The 20651-nt window shown below is 37.3% G+C and overlaps 1 protein-coding gene across 3 annotated transcripts in view; it reads right to left on the minus strand.

Annotated features, from left to right (window-relative positions):
• Positions 1-20651, minus strand: part of LOC136250834 (uncharacterized) — a 443931-nt gene that overhangs the window by 166428 nt on the left and 256852 nt on the right. For all 3 annotated transcript variants that reach the window (XM_066043154.1, XM_066043155.1, XM_066043153.1), the window contains 5 exons: positions 18214-18257; positions 12462-12739; positions 10589-10870; positions 10382-10535; positions 10240-10332 (listed from right to left, as the gene is read on the minus strand). In XM_066043154.1, coding sequence (XP_065899226.1) covers positions 10240-10332; positions 10382-10535; positions 10589-10870; positions 12462-12739; positions 18214-18257 — 851 coding nt within the window. The remainder of the gene's footprint in view (positions 1-10239; positions 10333-10381; positions 10536-10588; positions 10871-12461; positions 12740-18213; positions 18258-20651) is intronic.

Genomic DNA, 20651 nt, shown 5'->3' on the forward strand with positions numbered 1-20651 from the left:
AGACATCAGCTAGAAGAAGTTACCTTGTAGAGACTTCAGCTACAAAGAAACCATTCTTTAAAGAGCTCAGCTGCAAACAAATCACCTGTACAGAATTCAGCTACAAATAAATCACCCTGTAGAAAGATGAGCTAGAAAAAGTTACCTTGTAGAGAGTTCAGTTACAAAGAAACCACCAAGTAGAGAATTCAGCTACACACTAGTGACCCTGTAAAGACATCAGCTAGAAGAAGTTACCTTGAGAGAGTTCAGCTACAAAGAAACCATTATTTAAAGAGCTCAGCTGCAAACAAATCACCTATACAGAATTCAGCTACAAACAAATCACCATGTAGAGAGATCAGCTAGAAGAAATTACCTTGTAGAGAGTTCAGCTACAATAAAAAGAAACCACCATGTAGAGAGTTAAGCTGCAAAGAAATCACCCTGTAGAAAATTCTGCCAGAAACAAATTTCCCTGTAGAAAGATCAGTTATAAGAAGTTACCTTTTAGAGAGTTCAGCTACAAAGAAACCATTCTGTAAAGAGTTCAGCTGCAAACAAATCACCAGTACAGAATTCAGCTACGAACAAATCATCCTGTAGAGAGATCAGCTAGAAGAAGTTACCTTGTAGATAGTTCAGCTACAAACAAATCTCCCTGTAGAGAGATCAGCTAGAAGAAATTACCTTGTAGAGAGTTCAGCTTCAAAGAAACCATCATTTAGAAAGTTCAGCTTCAAACAAATCACCTGTAGAGAGTTCAGCTACAAACAAATCTCCCTGTAGAGAGATCAGCTAGAAGAAGTTACCTTGTAGATAGTTCAGCTGCAAACAAATCTCCCTGTAGAGAGATCAGCTAGAAGAAATTACCTTGTAGAGAGTTCAGCTACAAAGAAACCATCATTTAGAAAGTTCAGCTTCAAACAAATCTCCCTGTAGAGAGATCAGCTAGAAGAAGTTACCTTGTAGAGAGTGAAGCTACAAACAAATCATCCTATTGAAAGATCAGATAGAAGAAGTCACCTTGTAGAAAGTTCAGTTACAAGGAAACCACCATGTAGAGAGTTCAGCTACAAACTAGCCACCTTGTAGAGACATCAGCTAGAAAAGTTAGCTTGTAGAGAGTTCAGCTACAAAGAAACCATTCTGTAAAGAGCTCAGCTGCAAACAAATCACCTGTACAGAATTCAGCTACAAATAAATCACCCTGTAGAGAGATCAGCTAGAAGAAATTACCTTGTAGATAGTTCAGCTACAAACAAATCACCCTGTAGAAAGATCAGTTAGAAGAAGTTACTTTGTAGAGAGTTCAGCTACAAAGAAACCGTAAAGAGCTCAGCTGCAAACAAATCACCTGTACAGAATTCAGCTACAAACAAATCACCCTGTAGAGAGATCAGCTAGAAGAAGTTACCTTGTAGATAGTTCAGCTACAAACAAATCTCCCTGTAGAGAGATCAGCTACAAAGAAACCATCATGTAGAGAGTTCAGCTGCAAAGAAATCACCACTGCCCAAATTTCAAGGCAATAGCTCTTTCCAATCTGAAGTTATCAATTGTCAAAGTTGGCAAATTGGATGTGTGGAAGGCCCCTTTTCGCAAATCCGGTCACATATGTATTATATGTGACCGGATTTACGAAAAAGGGTCTTCCACACACATCCAATTCTATGAACTTGAATGACCATACCTTTGTGCTCAAAGAAGATACTAACCTGAAATTTTGTTCATGTATTAACCTATGTTGTTACTCATCACTGTCCAAATTTCAAGGCAATACTATTTTCCTATCTGACATTATGAACTGCCAAAGTTAGTAAATTGGATGTGTGTGGAAGACCCCTTTTCGCAAATCCGGTCACATATATATATATATGTATATATATATATAATTTGTACATTTACTGATAAAATATTTAAAGTACATCTACTTCATCTTTTCTTCTTCCTGTGGTAAAGAAAAAAAACATAGGTTAAAAAAGTCCCAAAGCTGGCCATAGGCCAGCTTTGGGGTATACAAATACAAAAAGAAATGAAATCTAATCCAAAACAACCAAGCTGTAAAAAAAGTGTGCGGCCCTCAGAAAGGCTATGGTGAAAAAAGATGTGAAATCCAAGGTGAAGGCCAAGAAATGGCTGTGATGGTAGGTTAATGGTAAAAATTTTAATAACGACAATTCAGGTGAATTTTTGTGCCGCTTCACAAAATTTACCTGAATTGTCATTATTAAAATTTTTACCATTAACCTACCATCACAGCCATTTCTTGGCCGCCACCTTGGATTTCACATCTTTTTTCACCATAGCCTTTCTGAGGGCCGCACACTTTTTTTACAGCTTGGCTGTTTTGGATTAGATATTATTATTTCCTCCTTTTTGTTAACACAGAACGCACATTGCTGTAGTAGATGCAATGGTTCATATAGTAATGTCATATGTGGCCCCCCCAGGAAAAATTTGAAAATTCAACCCTCTGAGATTGAATTTGATGCAACCTGACACAAATTTATGACTTGGTATGCGTACACATTAAAGATCCATATATTATACTAATGTACTTAGATTGAATGACTATTGACCGTCTTATTATGTTATTGTTATGTACAGTGTATTTTATTATAGGTAGCTACAGCCTAGTGGATTATACTACTATGTCATTTGAATTGTCCCCATGCAGGTAAATTACAACAGAAGTTTCCTTGGCTGTTGAGTGGCAAACTCCTCAACTACTTCATCAGCCTTAAGTGGAATTTGATGATGATACTGCATCATTGCTAGCCCATTTAGTCTTTCTTGTGTCATAGTACTCCTTAAAGAAGTTTTGATTAATTGGAGCATACTGATGGATCTTTCACATTCACAACTAGTGACTGGAATAGTGGCAGCGAATGTCAACAACGTATAAATGTTAGGATACAAATCCTTTTTAATTCCTTCTCAGGGGTATTTAAGGCTTCTGCATCAGCTTTACGTGTTTCTGACGACCAGTAGTTTTTCCATAACTCTAATTCCACAGAAAAATCCTTAGATAGAGGTAAATCATCCTCATAAAACTTGGTTAAATCATCAAAATCTGTTTTCTTGGTCTTTGTGAGGTTTTTAATTAGTTCTGATGGTAAAAGTTGAGTAAACTGTAAGAGAAATTGAGATGAATACTCTGTAAACCGAACATTTAGTTCACTGATCAGATGATCTAGCATAGGAATTGTTGTTGTGTGCTTATAATACTCACCGGGACTATCGGATGGAAGGTTTTGCCTGTTTTGTCGTCTATTAGTAACTCTTGGTACTGATTCTTCAATTCCGACACTCTGACATAATACTGTAACTTCATTGTATACTTGCAAATGAAATCTATCCACGTCACATCTTTGCTTAACCAAAGTAGATTTCACATTCTGAATATCTCTGTGAGCCCGAATTGCATCGACATAGCGACCTTGAAGCCTTGAAGCTTCACGGATAGCCCTTTGATGTATGACAGCACATTCTGTGTAGCTACCAAAGCTATGACAAATGAAAATCTGAACACTGTAAAAAACAGTGACTGGGAATCTGATCTGGTTTCAGCATTCAATTCTGCTGGAGAACTGTTGGCTATTTCCTCCAAGCAGCATACTATTGGCATAAATAAATCCATAAAACTTTCAAAAGCCTCATGTCGCGAGTACGACACATCTCCTTTATCTTCCTACACTTTTCATTGGCAAACAGATTGTCAATCCACTTCTCCATAGCCAACTGCCTTTTTGGAGAATTGCTAAAAAATCGTGATACTTTATCAGCTGACTGCATCATATTGCTGATTTCTCTGATAGTGCAAGATTTGACCACACAGAGATTTAGTCTGTGTGAAGCACAGTGAGTATACAATGCTTTAGGGTGTTTTGCAGTTATACAAGCAGCTGCACCTTTAGATTTCCCAGCCATAGCTCCAGCTCCATCATATGCTTGACCATGAAGAAATTGCAGCTGCAATTGCCATTTTCTAGTTGTGTAAGTATGTCATCGGCAATTGCTTGTCCAGTAACCCCCCAAGACACATTTATGAAATCCCATAAACACTTCTGTTGGAGATCCTTCATCAACATAGCGGATGCTAATTGATAGCTGCTCATCATTGGCCACATCTGTAGCTTCATCTGCTAGGACAGAAAAATAACATGCGTGACGAATCTTCTGTAAAGTTTTGTTACGAATTAGGTCACCACAAATTGAAATGAGATCATTTTGAATAGTTTTACTGGTGTATATAGCATTGCCAGCAGCAGATGCAAGATGATTTGAAAGAACTTTATCATCAGCCTGTACACGAAACTTGAGCAAACCAAGAAAATTACCATGATTGTTGTTTGGGTTTTCTTCAACAGAAAGTCTATCATCATGGTGACCACGAAAAGCAAGGCCTTGCTTTCCACAAAAAATACTGTCTCTGCTATTGATCGGAGCTTCAGTCTGTTCTCAGCTGCTGTCTTGCTGTTTGCGGTGTTTAGTTGGAAATCTATTGTTGCATCAACGTTTTCCATACTTCTAACAAACATATTTGCATCTTGTACTGCATTTTGATGAGTTTTGTTTCCTTTAGAATTCCAAGACCATGAAAATGCTTCTGTTGGAAATCTATTCTTGCATCAATGTTTTCCATACTTCTAACAAACATATTTGCATCTTGTACTGCATTTTGATGAGTTTTGTTTCCTTTAGAATTCCAAGGCCATGAAAATGCTTCCCTAATAGCTCTGAGGCTTTTTTAAATTAGTGAAGGGCCTGGTTACAAAAACACCAAGCTCCTTCACAGTTGGCTCGGTCTTACCAAATAGAACACAATACTTACAGTATCCTCCACTTTGTAACTCAGAATATACCAAGCCAGGATTTTTCTCTAGCCATCTGTGTTGGAAATGTCGATGAATCTTGTTAATCACTTGAGTGGGAAATTTGTAGTTGATAGAAGGAACATAATGCTTTTTCAACAGAAAATATTTTTGTTGATCCGTGAGATTGATTCGAGATTTTAATTGTGTAACCTTTCCAAAATCCCCACTACTTATTGTATCTTGAATAGCTAATTGAGTCTGGTCATTACCAGCACTAGCAGACTGTCGGGCATCACAAGTGGTAAGATCACTGCTGTTAGCAATCTCTAACTGAGTGGACCATAATAGATGAGTGGTGGTATCAACTGCAACGTTATCATTGCTACTAGTGTTATGCCCCTCTAGGTCATTTTCCGACTCTCTGTCTGAATTGCTCTCCTCACTCAGTACAATGGCCTGATCATCTTGCTGTGAAGATTCCTCTTCTGAATCCACACAATCACATCATCATCAGAAATTGCTTTGTCATCAGCCTCGTCATCAACACAACCAGTGCTGTTACAATACAAAGTATAATAATATATAACTATACTGTAAGTTTTAAATTATCTAGCTAGCTACATTGCACTACTACTATGGTTACAATGAGCTATATGATACGCGATGATGCGTTAAAATTAGTTTTGCGGATTATCTAGCAATTCAGAGAAGCCTTTAATTTATAATTAGCGACGAAGCCACACAGTAGCTCAGTTGGCGTGCAGCTGAGTGTCGGCCTCATTGCGCTGTAACTAACCTTGTACACATGGTCGTTGTATTTGTAAAATAACATTGCAAATTGGCTTTCTTTGTCACTGGCAATGTCTCAGAAATCCGTTCACAAACGTTGCTAGCCTCGTCACTACTCCTGCAACGTTTTACAGCCATATCGCGTGTGAGTAATAGCCAATGCTTAATTAATTATCAATATGTGCTTATTAGTAAGCACCTATAAAAATATATCCTGAAGGGAGGGTCTCCAGACCCCAAAGACCCCCCCTGGATCCGCCCCTGTAATTAGTATTTCATATTATAACAGTATACTTTAATAAGGGCAAATACATGTACAGGCATGTAAAATTGCATGGATGATGCATATGATTTAGGAAAACAATTACATAGACTCTAAATTGATCCATTTACTATAATGTATTATCATGAGTTACCAGCTCTTGGATCATAGCAGAGATTATTGATAGCTATGTATACAAATCTTCATCAAAAGTAAGCATGCATTCAATGCAAAATTGACCTGATTGCAGCCACTGTCCCACATAATTAATCTTTGCAGGATATACACAATGGAAGATTGAAAATGGCAACATGCTAGGGATAGTTCAGTTTCCTAGCTTTCATGAGAGAATCAATCTATACAGGATTTATCTTTTTCCTCCACTAAGTGCCCATTAAACAAATTGTACAGTCATTTGTACTTGTCACACTTATTGTACAATTAAAGCCTTACAGTGCAGCTTTGTTATAATTACATCATGCATATAATATGGCATGATGAAAGCAGCTTTATTGGTTACTTGACTGATAAATGATTCTCACTTTTCAATAATGATTCTTCCTTCAGGGAGGCACAAATGTACACGTGAACATACAAAAAAATTACACAATAGCAATTCAATGCAAAAATTTGCACAATATTGTTTATATTTATATGCAGTGCTTTGTGAGCTGCAGTCCGAAAATCCATACTTTTGGCCAAAATGTCATGCGATTTGAACACATGCTTATTGGCTCACCAAACACACAGCCCGCAAAGAAATCCTATGAAACTTGGTGGGCTAAATGGTGAAGGTCTAAGGTAATAGGAATGCAAAATGCAAAGGAATACGTTGCATAGTTTCTGCGTACAAGTGTCCGAAAATTCCTGGTGGCCAAACATCAGTGGCTTATTCTACAACAGTCTATACCAGTCTCTCAAACACGGAATATTCCGGAAAAGCTGGTTTTGGCAGAATCATGCATCAAAATATTTGTGGGTCCTTTATTGTCTATGTGATGTAATTGAGCCACACCACTGATACAGTAGCAGCACTGTGGTCATTATTCATCTAGCAACCAGCCAATAAACTTAGATCGAATGTTTTCACATGCAGCTGGTAATGAATGAATTCAGTGTAGTTATTGATATCTAAGGATAACTATGTCCAACTAAAATTAGGCTAAATTTGCTTCTGGTTGGCATTTCCTAGGTGATAATTTTTAAAACTTTACCTGGGGGAGCATGCTCCCAGACCCCCTAGCAGGAGCATGCTATGCATGCAGAGTGTGCTTCGCACACTATCTATCACCCACCATGGATGGCCCACCCAACCCATTTTGGCCATAGCCAGCCCTGGGTCTCAAAACTAGCTAAAATGAAAGGAAATTCACAGCAGAGGTATTTATTCAATACCATGGAGCTGTACAGCCACATACAACCATCCCCAGGCTGACCAGAGCTCCATTAAGTCTCCACACCACATGTACAGATCGCCACTGGGCTTGGGAAAAGCAGCCAGCAAAACCAGACCACGCAAGTCTAGCTGATTTTGATTGTGAAATTGGGTAGTTTATTCATGTAGCTTTGTGTTCTTTGTAAAAAAATCCAATCTGCTGACATGGGCGATAAGACCGGTGGGTCACAAATTAGGAATTTCAAGTTCGATTAGGGATCATAGAAAAAAGTAGGGAAACAAGGGAGGTCACCTACACCAGAAGATATACTAGTGAACATTCAGTGTATACCCATCCCATGACTGAATTAGGGATTAAATGGTCCACTAGTATATCTGCAGGTGTAGCGACCTCTCTTGTTTTACTCCTTTTCATTTCTTTGATACCTAATCGCATCAGTCAGGTAGTCAGTAAAAAATCCACTCAAAGGAAGCATTTCTGGTCATACTAAAGGCACTTTTGGGCTTGGTTATACCTAACCAATACTGCCAAGGCACTATGAAGGTATTGTAATGGTGGTTTATAGTGATACTTTTGGCCAGAAAAGCTCAAACCTTCTAATGTATAGTACTATCATACTGTACAATGGAATCATGCAGTTATGGATGCACCCCCACAATAACTTACTATCTTTGCCTGCCATTGCTTATAGAACAAACAATGAGTTATGATGAAATTTCTTGCAAATGTGATGAATTCTAATGTAATAGTGCCTATAACAAACACGCCAAATTTAATAGCCAAGGTAAAGAATTCTCTCTATCGCAAACGTGACAAATTCTATTGCAAACAGGCTTTTTATTATTTGCTGCAGGCCTACTGATCAGCAAGAGGGCGCAGGACAGAATTTGTCTAGTTAGAAGAATTTTACTCTCACAAACTTCGTCCTGGATAAGCCATCATTCTTTACCTTCACAACCTTAAGCAACTGCTAAAGCAAGCAATGTCAGGGTTGGAGCAGAAATGGCCAAGTCATTATACCGGTTTGTGACAAGTTTACACGGACCCATATAGCATAAGTAGGCAGCTACACACAGTCAGTATGGCAAATAGCCTTTTTAACTCTGTTGTTAAGTTTTCGATGGCAGTTAATGAACACGAAAAACCAGTATCCACTTAAGCAACTAAACTTAATGATCTGAGGACTCAAATACAACAGCTGACAGAACAGGCGTACCCACATACCACAAAACCAAAGAGTGAAAGTGAGCAACATTGTCATTACTGCAAGCAGCTGGGGCACACTCAGTGTTCCTGTCTAGTAAAAAGAGTCAATCAAAGATGCTTTACTTGCATTGTGGTAGACCAAGACACTTAGCAAGAGATTACTGGCAGGGAAATGCCTGTGTGGGGCAGTAGATGTCCTCTTGGACAGACAGTGCACACCTCTTTACAGTCTAACCAAAAAGTCATCTCCTTTTTCATGGACTGAGGACTGCAATAAAGCCTTTTCACAACTGAAGTTTATGCTTATTCAAACACCACTACATGGCTTGATGATAGCATCACTGATTGAAACTGCTGTTTGGTCACAGAGTGGAACTGCACCAACCCATTTAGCAAAGTAATCCATGATGACCAGTAAGCAGTATAAGAGATCAGCACTTCCAAAATGTTTACAGCTAGCATCTCCATCAATATGTGGCTGGCATATGCAATAGCACAGCCACCTTGCTCAATCTGGAAAGCTAGTACTACTGAGTTATAACCAATCATTTGTATAAAAGTAACAATATATTGTCACCCCTACAGGGTACGCTATAATATGTTAGAAAATAGTGTGTAGATGGAGTAATCACTGCAGATAAGTCATTTGGTGGTTTGATGGAAATCAGAATAATAGCCATTGAGTTATAACTTGAAAAAACCAAATATGGCACGTGATTAAGTTCAGCAAATAATTTGTTATCAAGGCTACCAGGAAAACCTCCTATAGGAACTAAGTTAAAAATCAGCATGTAGACGAAGTAATAATTTTACAGAAGCGTTTAGATTAAAAATACTGCAAAACCCAAATATCTGCAGAAAATATGTGGTTGAGATACTCTTAAAATGTAGTCAACCAAAGTATATCTACAGTTACAAAATTGTCAGTACATATTACAAAAACAATAAAACAAAACATACACAATTAAAAACTTATGTTCTTCCTGCTGTTCCTCAGAAAAAGACAGTTTTGGGGCTTGCAAATATAGAAAGAAATGATATCTATACTCAAAACAACCAAGCTGTGAAAAAAGGGTGCAATCCATAAAAAGCAAGGGTGATAAAAATTGGTTCATATGATAATGGATCATGTTATTTTAACAAATACTCAAGTACCAATTTTACTATCTGAATAGCAAAATCCTCATGAATGTGTAACCAGGTTTTTGAAAAGGGTCTTCCACACATACAATTTACCAAATTTGGCAAATCATAAGTTTATAAATCTGATGATTAGCAATTTACTCAGATCACAGCAGTATAATGGAAAAGAAAATTTCATTTTTGAAACAAAGGTTTCAGACTTCTGCTAAAAGACAATGATTGTTTACACGTACAATAGATGGGTAGCAGAATAAAACATGCTAACTAGGTATAGCTAGGAAGTGAGTCATGATAAAACATCAGCAATGTATAATATTATGTAACTGATGTGATTAACATACCAACACTTAATCATCACTCGGTATATGGTTCTGGGACAACCAGGAGGTGGTGGGAGTCTGTATCCAGTATCAACCTTTTCTACTGTCTAAAAGATGCGTATAGATTAAATACCTGAAAATTCGTACTAGGCTACCTCAAGAAGATTTAACCATTCATATGGTTCACGTCCCAAGCTCCATATTTCATACAGTACAACTCCATAACTCCACACATCACTCTGACCAGAATACTTCTTGTAATTTATTGCCTGAGTTACAAAAATTTGTGACGTATGGTAGATCGTGTAGAAAGAAACAAATACCTCAGGAGCTGTCCACTTTACTGGTATTTTCCCTCCAGATGTGACATAGTAGTTTTCATCAAGTAGATCACGTGACATTCCAAAATCAGCAATCTTCAGAAATAAAGCACCACAGTAACCTCTGTGTGAACTATTCTCTTACCTTGCATGTAACTGATTCAGAAACAAGAATATTTCTTGCTGCCAAATCTCTGTGAACAAACTGTTTGCCACTAAGGTAAGCCATTCCTGCTGCGATCTCCTGACAAGACTTTAACAGAAGCAACGGTAGTTTTTCATGAGCAACAACACCAATTCTAGATATACAAAATGTCATTACATGGAAACAGTGTGTCAGGGATTTACTCACGAAGGTCGAAGCTGTATCAGCAGATTCCTCAGGTCTCCTCTGGACACATATTCTAATACAATCATGACAGGTTCATCTGTCACTACACCATGAAGTTTGACCACATTCAAATGATCAAACTGGCACATTATGGCAGCCTCCTGGAGGAATCGTACTCTATCTTTAGTATTAACATTTGCATTTAAAGTCTTCACAGCAACTTCTACTTTCTTGCGTGAGCTAGGCTTCCACATGGCACGAGCAACTATTCCAAATTCACCTGATCCTAATTCATCTCCAATCCTGTGATGTACATAGACAAAGAAATATTATAACACAATCAGACAGTACTACACACTAACACTAAGTAGTGTCTAACTTGTTGCATTAATTCTCAATCTCCTCTGCCACACGTGCCCACAGCCAGCCGAAGGCCAGTGATGTGGTTTTCTGAAATTCTTTTCTGAAAAAATGTGTGTATGTTTGTTTGTATATTTGTTTGCACCCACATCAGCAAAATGATTCATGCTACCTGTTTGTGAGAAATGAAGGTACATGCTGGGTTGACTTATGTATGACCAAGAGCATTGCAAAATTGAGCACACTAAGGGTTTTTTCAGTCTGTTAGGCATACACAAACCATACACATTCGGTTCCCCGATTTATATGTATTTTCTTTACACAAGCATTTAATTTACAGCTTATTATCAGTAGCTTTGTAGATTTTGTTATTAATATTTTAAACAAATAATTTCAGGTAACACACCCATAATGTTTGCTATCATGTAGGGTTGGGCGATATTTAATTTGCAACATGTGACTATTGCATGAGCTGTTTATTACGGTTATTGCAATATTGCATGTGAAAATTGAAACACTTCGAAAAGTCTGCAATATCAATATGAGTGCTAGTTTTCATTGAGAATTAGTTTAACACAACTTTCTTGCTAAACAGTTAACCACATGGCATGGTTAGTAATAGTATGCACGAACTGTATCAAATGTGAGGCCCAGAATAGACACAAAATGCGACAAATATTGCCTATGTTGCGAAGGCTAAGTACATGCGATAAGTGTACTGTGGACACTTGATTAGGTGATATTGGTGATTTATTGAAATATTTCCGAACCCTAATATCAGGTACAAAGCAGATGTGTGTTATTATTGTTTTGGTGAAACGGGGAGTGCATGGATCAAAGATACCCATGTAAGTGGAAGGAGAAAGAATGCTAAGCCTCTGACTGAGGCTATTCAAACAATGGCTGTAGGTAAGAACTGTCCAAGGAACAATGCTAGTGCCACTAAATAAGTTTTGTATAAATCAGCTTGTGGTGTATTGATGCAAATTCAGTCCAGACATTTGCTTTCCATTCAGGTTTTCAGATACTCACCGCTGGAGTTTATAAAGTAAAGTAACTATAAGTACGTAAATTCATAGTTTGTATTGTGACTCCCTGTGGTGGCACAGTGGTTGGTGGTTTCTTTGAACTAATTAGTGGCCAGATTGTGTGGCCTAAAGATGGTGCTTAGCCATGTTTTATCTATTTGCAAACTGGTATATACAACTGATTTGTAACACTGGTGGCAGCCTTTGATCTACCCACACACCCTACAATTGTTTTTGTAATTTCTTCTGTGGTTAATGTCAGAAGTTATTAAGTGCCATTCATCATAGAGCTGTATAGTGGCAGAACAAACAATATTACAAAAAGACACTTAAAAACTGAAAAAGGAACTTCTCTAGAAAAGCTTTGTTTCACTGGTTTTTGTTGCTGCAATACCTTATACGTCTACAGCAATTCTTTATGCACTCAAATTAAATATAATCATGTGTTGATGTAAGACTGATGGGTAAAATACCTATACATGGAGCTATAGTGCAAGAACACTAACTTGACTTCTCTGTGGAGCAGTTTCCGAAACTTTTTCCCAGCAAATTCTTCATAAATTTTCTTTTCATCATCAGCGGGCACACAGTATACTGGACCACAGTCCTCTTTGTGTTTATATGGTGTTTCATATATATTCTCTTCTTTTTGCAATGACTTTGCAATTTCATTTGCAGACATGTAATAAATGCCTTTGGATTTGTCGTAGCTGACAATGTCATCATAAATATCATCTATGCCAGCCAAGGCTATTGTTAAAAGTGATTCCACATCTAAACTTTGCTACATAACAAAAATAGGCACACAAGTCAATTACTACAAACTCACTATACATACATACGTACATATGTACTAGTTACATATGTACACATGTACTAGCGTACTTATAAGGTACTAGGAGTAAGGGCATACAGCTAGCAGACATAAGCTGCATATGATATGAGTCATAAATATCTCATGCTGAGATTTATTGAGATATGGTGGTGTGTCATGCAGCAAAGAAAGTTACGTAGCATGCCACACTATGGGCATAAAAAGGAAATGCAATTTTCAAGCATACATAGCTCCATGTTTCCTTCTCTAAATTGAATCTAATCAAAAACAGCCAAGCTGTAAAAAAAGGAGTGCGGCCCTTGAAAAGTCTATGGTGAAAAAAGATGTGAAATCCAAGGTGGCGGCCAAGAAATGGCTGTGATGGTAGGTTAATGGTAAAAATTTTAATAACGACAATTCAGGTGAATTTGGTGCCGCTTGGTCTTGGCACAAAATTCACCTGAATTGTCATTATTAAAATTTTTACCATTAACCTACCATCACAGCCATTTCTTGGCTGCCACCTTGGATTTCACATCTTTTTTCACCATAGCCTTTTCAAGGGCCACACTCCTTTTTTTACAGCTTGGCTGTTTTTGATTAGATTTCACTTCTTTTTGTGTTTGTATACCCCAAAGCCGGCCTATGGCCAGCTTTAGGGTTTTTTAACCTATATTTTTTTCTTTACCACAGGAAAAAGAAAAAGATGAAGCAGATTTTATAAATACTTTAACTGATTCTGATTTCATCAGTAAATGTACAAATTATATATATAATGCATATATTTATTACATGTCAATTAATCCCCACAGGATAATTTGCAGCTGATCTCTCTACTGGGTGACTTGAAAATGTAGCTGAACTCTCTACAGGGTGATTTGCTTGTACGTAGATGAACTCTTTACAGGATTCTCTCTACAGGGTGACTTGACTCTAGCTGAACTCTCTGCAGGGTTATCTGTTTGTAGTTGAACTCTCTACAGGGTGATATGTTTGCAGCTGAACTCTCTACAAGGTAACTTCTTCTAGCTGATCTGTCTACAGGGTGACTTGTTTCTAGCTGGTATTTCTACAGGGCAATTTGTTTGTAGCTGAACTCTCTACAGGATGATTTGTTTGCAGCTGAACTCCCTACATGATGATTTCTTTGTAGCTGAACTCTCTACAGGGTGAATTGCTTCTAGCTGAACTCTCTATAGGGTGATCTATTCATAGCTAAACTCTCTACAGAGTGGTATGTTTGTAGCTGAACTTTCTACAAGGTACAGTATCTTCTTTTAGCTGATCTCTCTACAGTGTGAATTGTTTGTATCTGAACTCTCTACAGGGTGATCTGTTCGTAGCTGACCTCTCTACAGGGTGATTTGTTTGCAGCTGAACTCTCTACATGATGGTTTCTTTGTAGCTGAATTCTCTACAAGGTAACTTCTTCTAGCTGATCTCTCTACAGGATGACTTGTTTGTAGCTGAGCTATCTGCAGGGTGATTCTTAGTAGCTGAACTTTCTACAAGGTGATCCTTCTAGCTGATCTCTCTACAGGATGACTTGTTTCTAGCTGAACTCTCTAAAGGGTGATTTATGTGCAGCTGAACTCTCTACATGATGGTTTCTTTGTAGCTGAACTCTCTACAAGGTAACTTCTTCTAGCTGATCTGTCTACAGGGTGACTTGTTTCTAGCTGATGAGTTATTTGTTTCTAGCTGAACTTTCTACAGGGTGATTTGCTTGCAGCTGAACTTTCTACATGGTGGTTTCTTTGTAGCTGAACTATCTACAAGGTGATTTGTTTGCAGCTGAACTCCATACTTGGTGGTTATTTTGTAGCTGAACTCTCTACAAGGTGATTTGTTTGCAGCTGAACTCTGTACATGGTGGTTATTTTGTAGTTGAACTCTCTACAAGGTGACTTCTTCTAGCTGATCTGTCTACAGGGTGACGTGTTTCTAACTGAACTCTCTACAGGGTGATCTGTTCATAGCTGAACTCTCTACTGGATGATTTGTTTGCAGCTGAACTCTCTACACGATGATTTCTTTGTAACTGAACTCTCTACAGGGCGAATTGCTTGTAGCTGAACTCTCTATAGGGTGATCTATTCATAGCTGAACTCTCTACAGAGTGATATGTTTGTAGCTGAACTTTCTACAAGGTACTCTCTACAGGGCGAATTGCTTGTAGCTGAACTCTCTACAGGGTGATCTGTTCATAGCTGAACTCTCTACAGGATGATTTGTTTGCAGCTGAACTCTCTACACGATGACTTCTTTGTAACTGAACTCTCTACAGGGCGAATTGCTTGTAGCTGAACTCTCTATAGGGTGATCTATTCATAGCTGATCTCTCTACAGTGTGAATTGTTTGCATCTGAACTCTCTACAGGGTGATCTTTTCATAGCTGAACTCTCTACAGGGTGATTTGTCTGCAGCTGAACTCTCTACATTTGTAGCTGAACTCTCTACAAGGTAAATTCTTTTTTCTAGCTGATCTCTCTACAGGGTGAATTGTTTGTAGCTGAACTCTCTACAGGGTGATTCTTTGTAGCTGAACTCTCTACAAGGTGACTTCTTCTAGCTGATCTCTCTACAGGGTGACTTGTTTCTAGCTGAATTGTCTATAAGATTAACTGTTTGTAGCTGAACTTCCTACAGAATAACTTATGATTCTTTAATGGAGTAAGTTATAAATGTAGCCGAATGCTCTATTAGGGTGACTGTTCTATTAGAGTATCTCGATCTCGCATTTGCAACACGTAGTTAGGTTTCGAATCATAACTCAGTGGTTTGTAATCCGATTCTTCTATACTACTGCAAGTACTTTCTATGATGATTATTCCAGCTACACACCGATTTTCAGCTCATTGCTCTTAGCGGTTTGCCTGGTAGGCGTGAAAACTAACAGTTTTTTTATTCGTAAAAATCGATTGCGTAATTGTGACACAGGTTGGGTTTTGTGTCATATCTCCATGGTCTTTATCTCGATTCTTTTCAAACCACAAAAAGGCACTCCTACGATGGTTACTCCATCTACATAGCAATTTGCAGCTCATTCCTTCAAGGGGTTTACCCTGTGGGTGTGACAGACCTTCGACCTTATGTTACGCGAATAATCAATCATAACTCCGTGAATGTTCATCGGATTCCTACCAAAGTTGGTACCGAGATCGGCCTTAATGAGCCCTTTAAGTGTGCCAGATTTCAGCCGGATTGGAGTATGCATTCGTGTTTTATGGCAGATTTTGCGAAGTGTGCAAAATGAAGAAGAAAAAAACGAAGAAATCAAAGCGAAATTTTGTTCACTCATGTCTTGGAAATGGCTGGAGCGATTTTCTTCAAATATAGCATGTAGACTCCCCTAACTGGCTGGAACTTCTTTAGCAAATTTGGTTCCAATCGGATAGGGATCACAGAGCTACATAGGTGTGAAAATTGTTTTTCTTTCTTCCTGTTAATATACTCACGGTGTGGCGCTCCGGCTTCTTGGGCCGCATGACACACTATCGTGTGTCTTGATATGATTTTTGCACTGTAAACACTTTCCACTTTTGTGTGCAATCATCACAACCCATTGAAGTTCTACTTAATTTCTTGTTAAGCTTCTTTCTTCATTTCTAAAGCCTAGATTTATTTTCACATAAAAAACATTATACAATTCAAGCATATACTGTGCCTTGGTTGCCTTGAAAATTCGTGTACAGGAAGGACATGCTAAGGCCAATGCACATACCACGTCTGGTGCAAATCTGCATGATAAACATCACAGAGTTATGGATGAAAAAGACCAATATTTGTCAGGCGTACAAGGAAACCACATATGCATGCATGGGCATAACTTGGAAAATTGGTCAGTATATAGTTTAATATCATAGCTCTTTTAGTTGCTAAAAATTACAATACCAGTTACAGAGCTACAAGGAGAAAACCAACCTCAAGTAAAATTGCAGGCTTGATCTACTAAGTGATTGACTGATTGATTGATTGATATTGTGTTTGTACATATGTATGCATTTCCAATGAGGAAAAGCAGCTCTGCCAAGTACAATCTTCAATTAGTCAATGATAGAACACACACACAATAGTAGCAGTACATTACTGTTACACACATACACATAGTGTCTAACTACACCAATACACATACCAAAAAATTTTCGAAAGATAAAAAAAAACTATTACGTGTGTCATAAAAGTTAGTTCCACATTTGAACTACTATATAATAAAACAATCACCAAGTGCATGAAAAATGTTAAAAACATGGTCAGTACCATGGTATGAATACTTGAATTAGAAACCTCCACACCTAAAACCCTAACACTTTTCTTAAACATTAAGCCACTGCTATCATAGTTGTTGTTAGCTCAATAATGAAAGTTCTAGTTCAAATCTACTCAATAATTTTATAATTCCACACATCTAACAATAGATTGTTCTTGAACATCCTATGTATGTATGTATATATTATGTATGTACGTACGTACGTATGCATGTATGTATGTATGTATGTATGTATGTATGTATGTATGTATGTATGTATGTATGTATATATCTATGTATGTATGTATGTATGTATGTATGTATGTATGTATGTATGTATGTATGTATGTATGTATGTATGTATGTATGTATGTATGTATGTATGTGTGTGTGTGTGTATGTATGTATCTATGTATGTATGTTCTATTAGAAATCCTCAAAAAAATGTGAGTATTACAAAATATTAGCAGCTAAATTATGCAATCATAACTATTGTAAATGTGTATAAAATCAAGCCCCAAAGTTAATGGCTTCTGGATATACAAAAGAACTGAAATCAATCTATGCAAACAGTAAGGGTGCAGCCTAAAAAAACTTAAGGTGAAAAATTGTGAAATTAGAAATGGCAGCCAAGTATGATGTACATTGCTACAGCAGAAAAAGTTGTGAAATCAAAGGTGGCAGCAATAGGATTGTATAACATCATTGCGGCCACCGCCATCTATAATAATTTCACAACTTTTTTTTTTATCTAAGGCCTTATTTTTTTAGCTATATACAGTAAATCAGGAAAAATTGTCGCCAAAAAATTTACGTTGCTGGCTGTATTGACAAAAATTAAAATGATGAAATATTTTTAAGCATACAAATAATCTGCACATACAGAATTAATATTAATGTATAGTTATTCCATCAAAACTTTTTGTCAGTTATGACAGTGATGAAAATATGTTGCATTTTAATACACGAAACTTTTCTACACCTAAATTTTCCTGATTTACGGTAGCTGTTTTATGTAAATTAATTTTACATGGATTATTTTCTGTACATGACATGTTTTCTGTTGGAAATTCAATGAAATGAAATAATTACTGACTGTGTTGTGATCATAGCTCTTCAAAGCCAGTGTTTGTTATACTTATTCTGAACACTTACAATTGGAATTACAGAATTCTAATTTTCACTTATACTTACTTTTCCATTGACAGCAGCAGGTGCAGCTATTGATACAGTACCATCTGTAACAAAATAGACATTAGTGTATGTTATGTATGTGTGTATATTATAATATGGAGTGCAAAAGAGAATCAGCTTTGCATGACGTGACCAAATATTGAGAGTGGTAGTAATCACACTATAGTATGTTCACGTTGAGCTGAACCCTGAAAAACAGCTAAAAATTAAAAGTGGATTTTTTATCAACAGAGTTAACATTTCAGCCAACCAGATGATTATTGGTAACAGCAAAGGTGTCAACAACAGACACGTACGGTTTGGCTCCATTACAAGTTTGGGAAAGGGCTCTAATGGACACTATATTTATATGGCTTCTCCATAGGAAATGTATTGTGAAAAATTTGATTGGCCGTAAATATTATGTCAAACATTTGAACAACAACATTTTGAAATATTTTTAGCGGGTCAAGCAGTACTACAAATGGGCCAAATTTCAAGATCATGTGTAGTTGCATCCATGAGTTATTAATGTTTTTGAGGATTCAACTCAACGTGAACGTACTATAGTACCCAGAGTTAACCATTATACAAGTGTAAAAAAAATTAGGAATTTTCCATATGAGTAGGGACTGCAGCAATAAAAAGTACTGAAACAAGCCACCGAGACAAAACACAACTGAATGATTGCATTTTAATCCCTACTTTAGCCTGCTGTGTGTGTACTTTTTTTGTAAACTTTATTGAATATTTAGTAATTCATGAATAACCTGCAATTCCCGAAATACGTAGCTAAACTGACGTTCCTAAGGATGTGTATTTTTAATAAACTGCTTTAAACAACACATTACCCACAGAAGTACCTTTTCAACTGTTCTATAGTGTGTCAACAGTATTATTTTCCACTAATTCTGTCAACAAAGCATCAGGGCTGCTCTTACTTTTAGTTTGCGTAAGTACAGGTCACGCCCACTTTCTAGACAACGAGATACGCAAGTCTATGAGGCCTACTATGGTGTTTTTCAGTTGTAGTACGACTGAAAAGTGCTCTGGGAAAGTTATCCATAAAGTCTGTAGAGAGGAGCTATATACACCCGGTTTTTAAACTCAGAAAAGAAACCACCTTCGAGCCAAAGCAAACACTCTAATCTTTACACATGTAGTTTCTCAATGATGTTGAACAGGCAGCAGCATATCTCCCCAACATTAAAATCACGTGCTTGCTACAATTATGCTACATATGTTGGGGCGCTGTGGTGTGTGTACTTTGATGGAAGCCGTACCCATGAGCGATGGCCACGATAAAGAAGGATCAAAGATAAAACAGTAAGACAGTAGTGCATACATCGTAGGTGTTTAATATTGTGAAAGGTTTTTTCACCACAAAATTCGAAGCATTTCTGCCAAAGAAGCAAGGCTGTAGCTTTAGCCAGTTTTCTGCTACGCTTTACTGAATGCATCAGGCAGGCAGGCAGGCAGGCAGGCAGGCAGGCAGGCAGGCAGGCAGGCAGGCAGGCAGGCAGGCAGGCAGGCCAGGTAGGCAGGCAGGCAGGCCAGGCAGGCAGGCAGTAGAAAATTTGCTAAAATAATTTTTTTTAAATTCCGTAGCACCTCGTCAGAAATGTTTCGGGTTGTTCTGAAGACACATTTAGGCTTGTATATACCTGACCAATACTGTGAAGTGGCCGTGAAGGATTTCTAAAGATGATTTTTGGTAGATTTTTCTTCGTGGACCACGCCCACACCTTCATTGTCCCTACTATACAGTAACTATCATACTGTATGATAATGTTTCTGAAGATTGTTAAGTCAACCAGTTTCTGCTATAAACTTAGGAGGTACATACACTGAAACCTGTGTAGTCGGGATTAACCAAATGTGTCCTGATTATCTATTGTAGTTTACAAGCTAAGTACCAGACAATACAGATATCTCCAATTAAGTGTTCACATTTACAGATACCACCGTACTATACATTTTTCTGAGTTATGATTATGTGATTATTAGCAAAAGCAAATTAGCAAGTAATACTTGTAACATTTTCAATTCATTTGATGAAACACATTTATCAGAAGTATTATATATACAAATGTTATAATTTATATTATGTGACCTAATTTTGGAAAATCAGTTTTAATGTCACATGCGAAATAATTAGAAATTCACAATTCACTATGTTAACATTAAGACAGTTTGGCACCTGTTAGATTATTTCTCAGAATTTGTAGTAATTCAGGGTACTAAATAACAATTGTAACCATCGTAAAGCAGATTAATTGCTTGTAATACTTAATTTTGGTCATAAATATTTTAGTTGTCAAATGTGACATTAAGACTGGTTTTCAAAAATCAGGTCATATACACACACACTAACATTTTTAAAAAATTGTAAATTTAAAAATGAAGTAGGAATCTATGCAGCAAAAAGTAGTGAAACAAGAGACGAATGATGGTATTAC

Source organism: Dysidea avara, chromosome 3, assembly GCF_963678975.1.
Source record: "Dysidea avara chromosome 3, odDysAvar1.4, whole genome shotgun sequence".
Classification (NCBI taxonomy): domain Eukaryota; kingdom Metazoa; phylum Porifera; class Demospongiae; order Dictyoceratida; family Dysideidae; genus Dysidea; species Dysidea avara.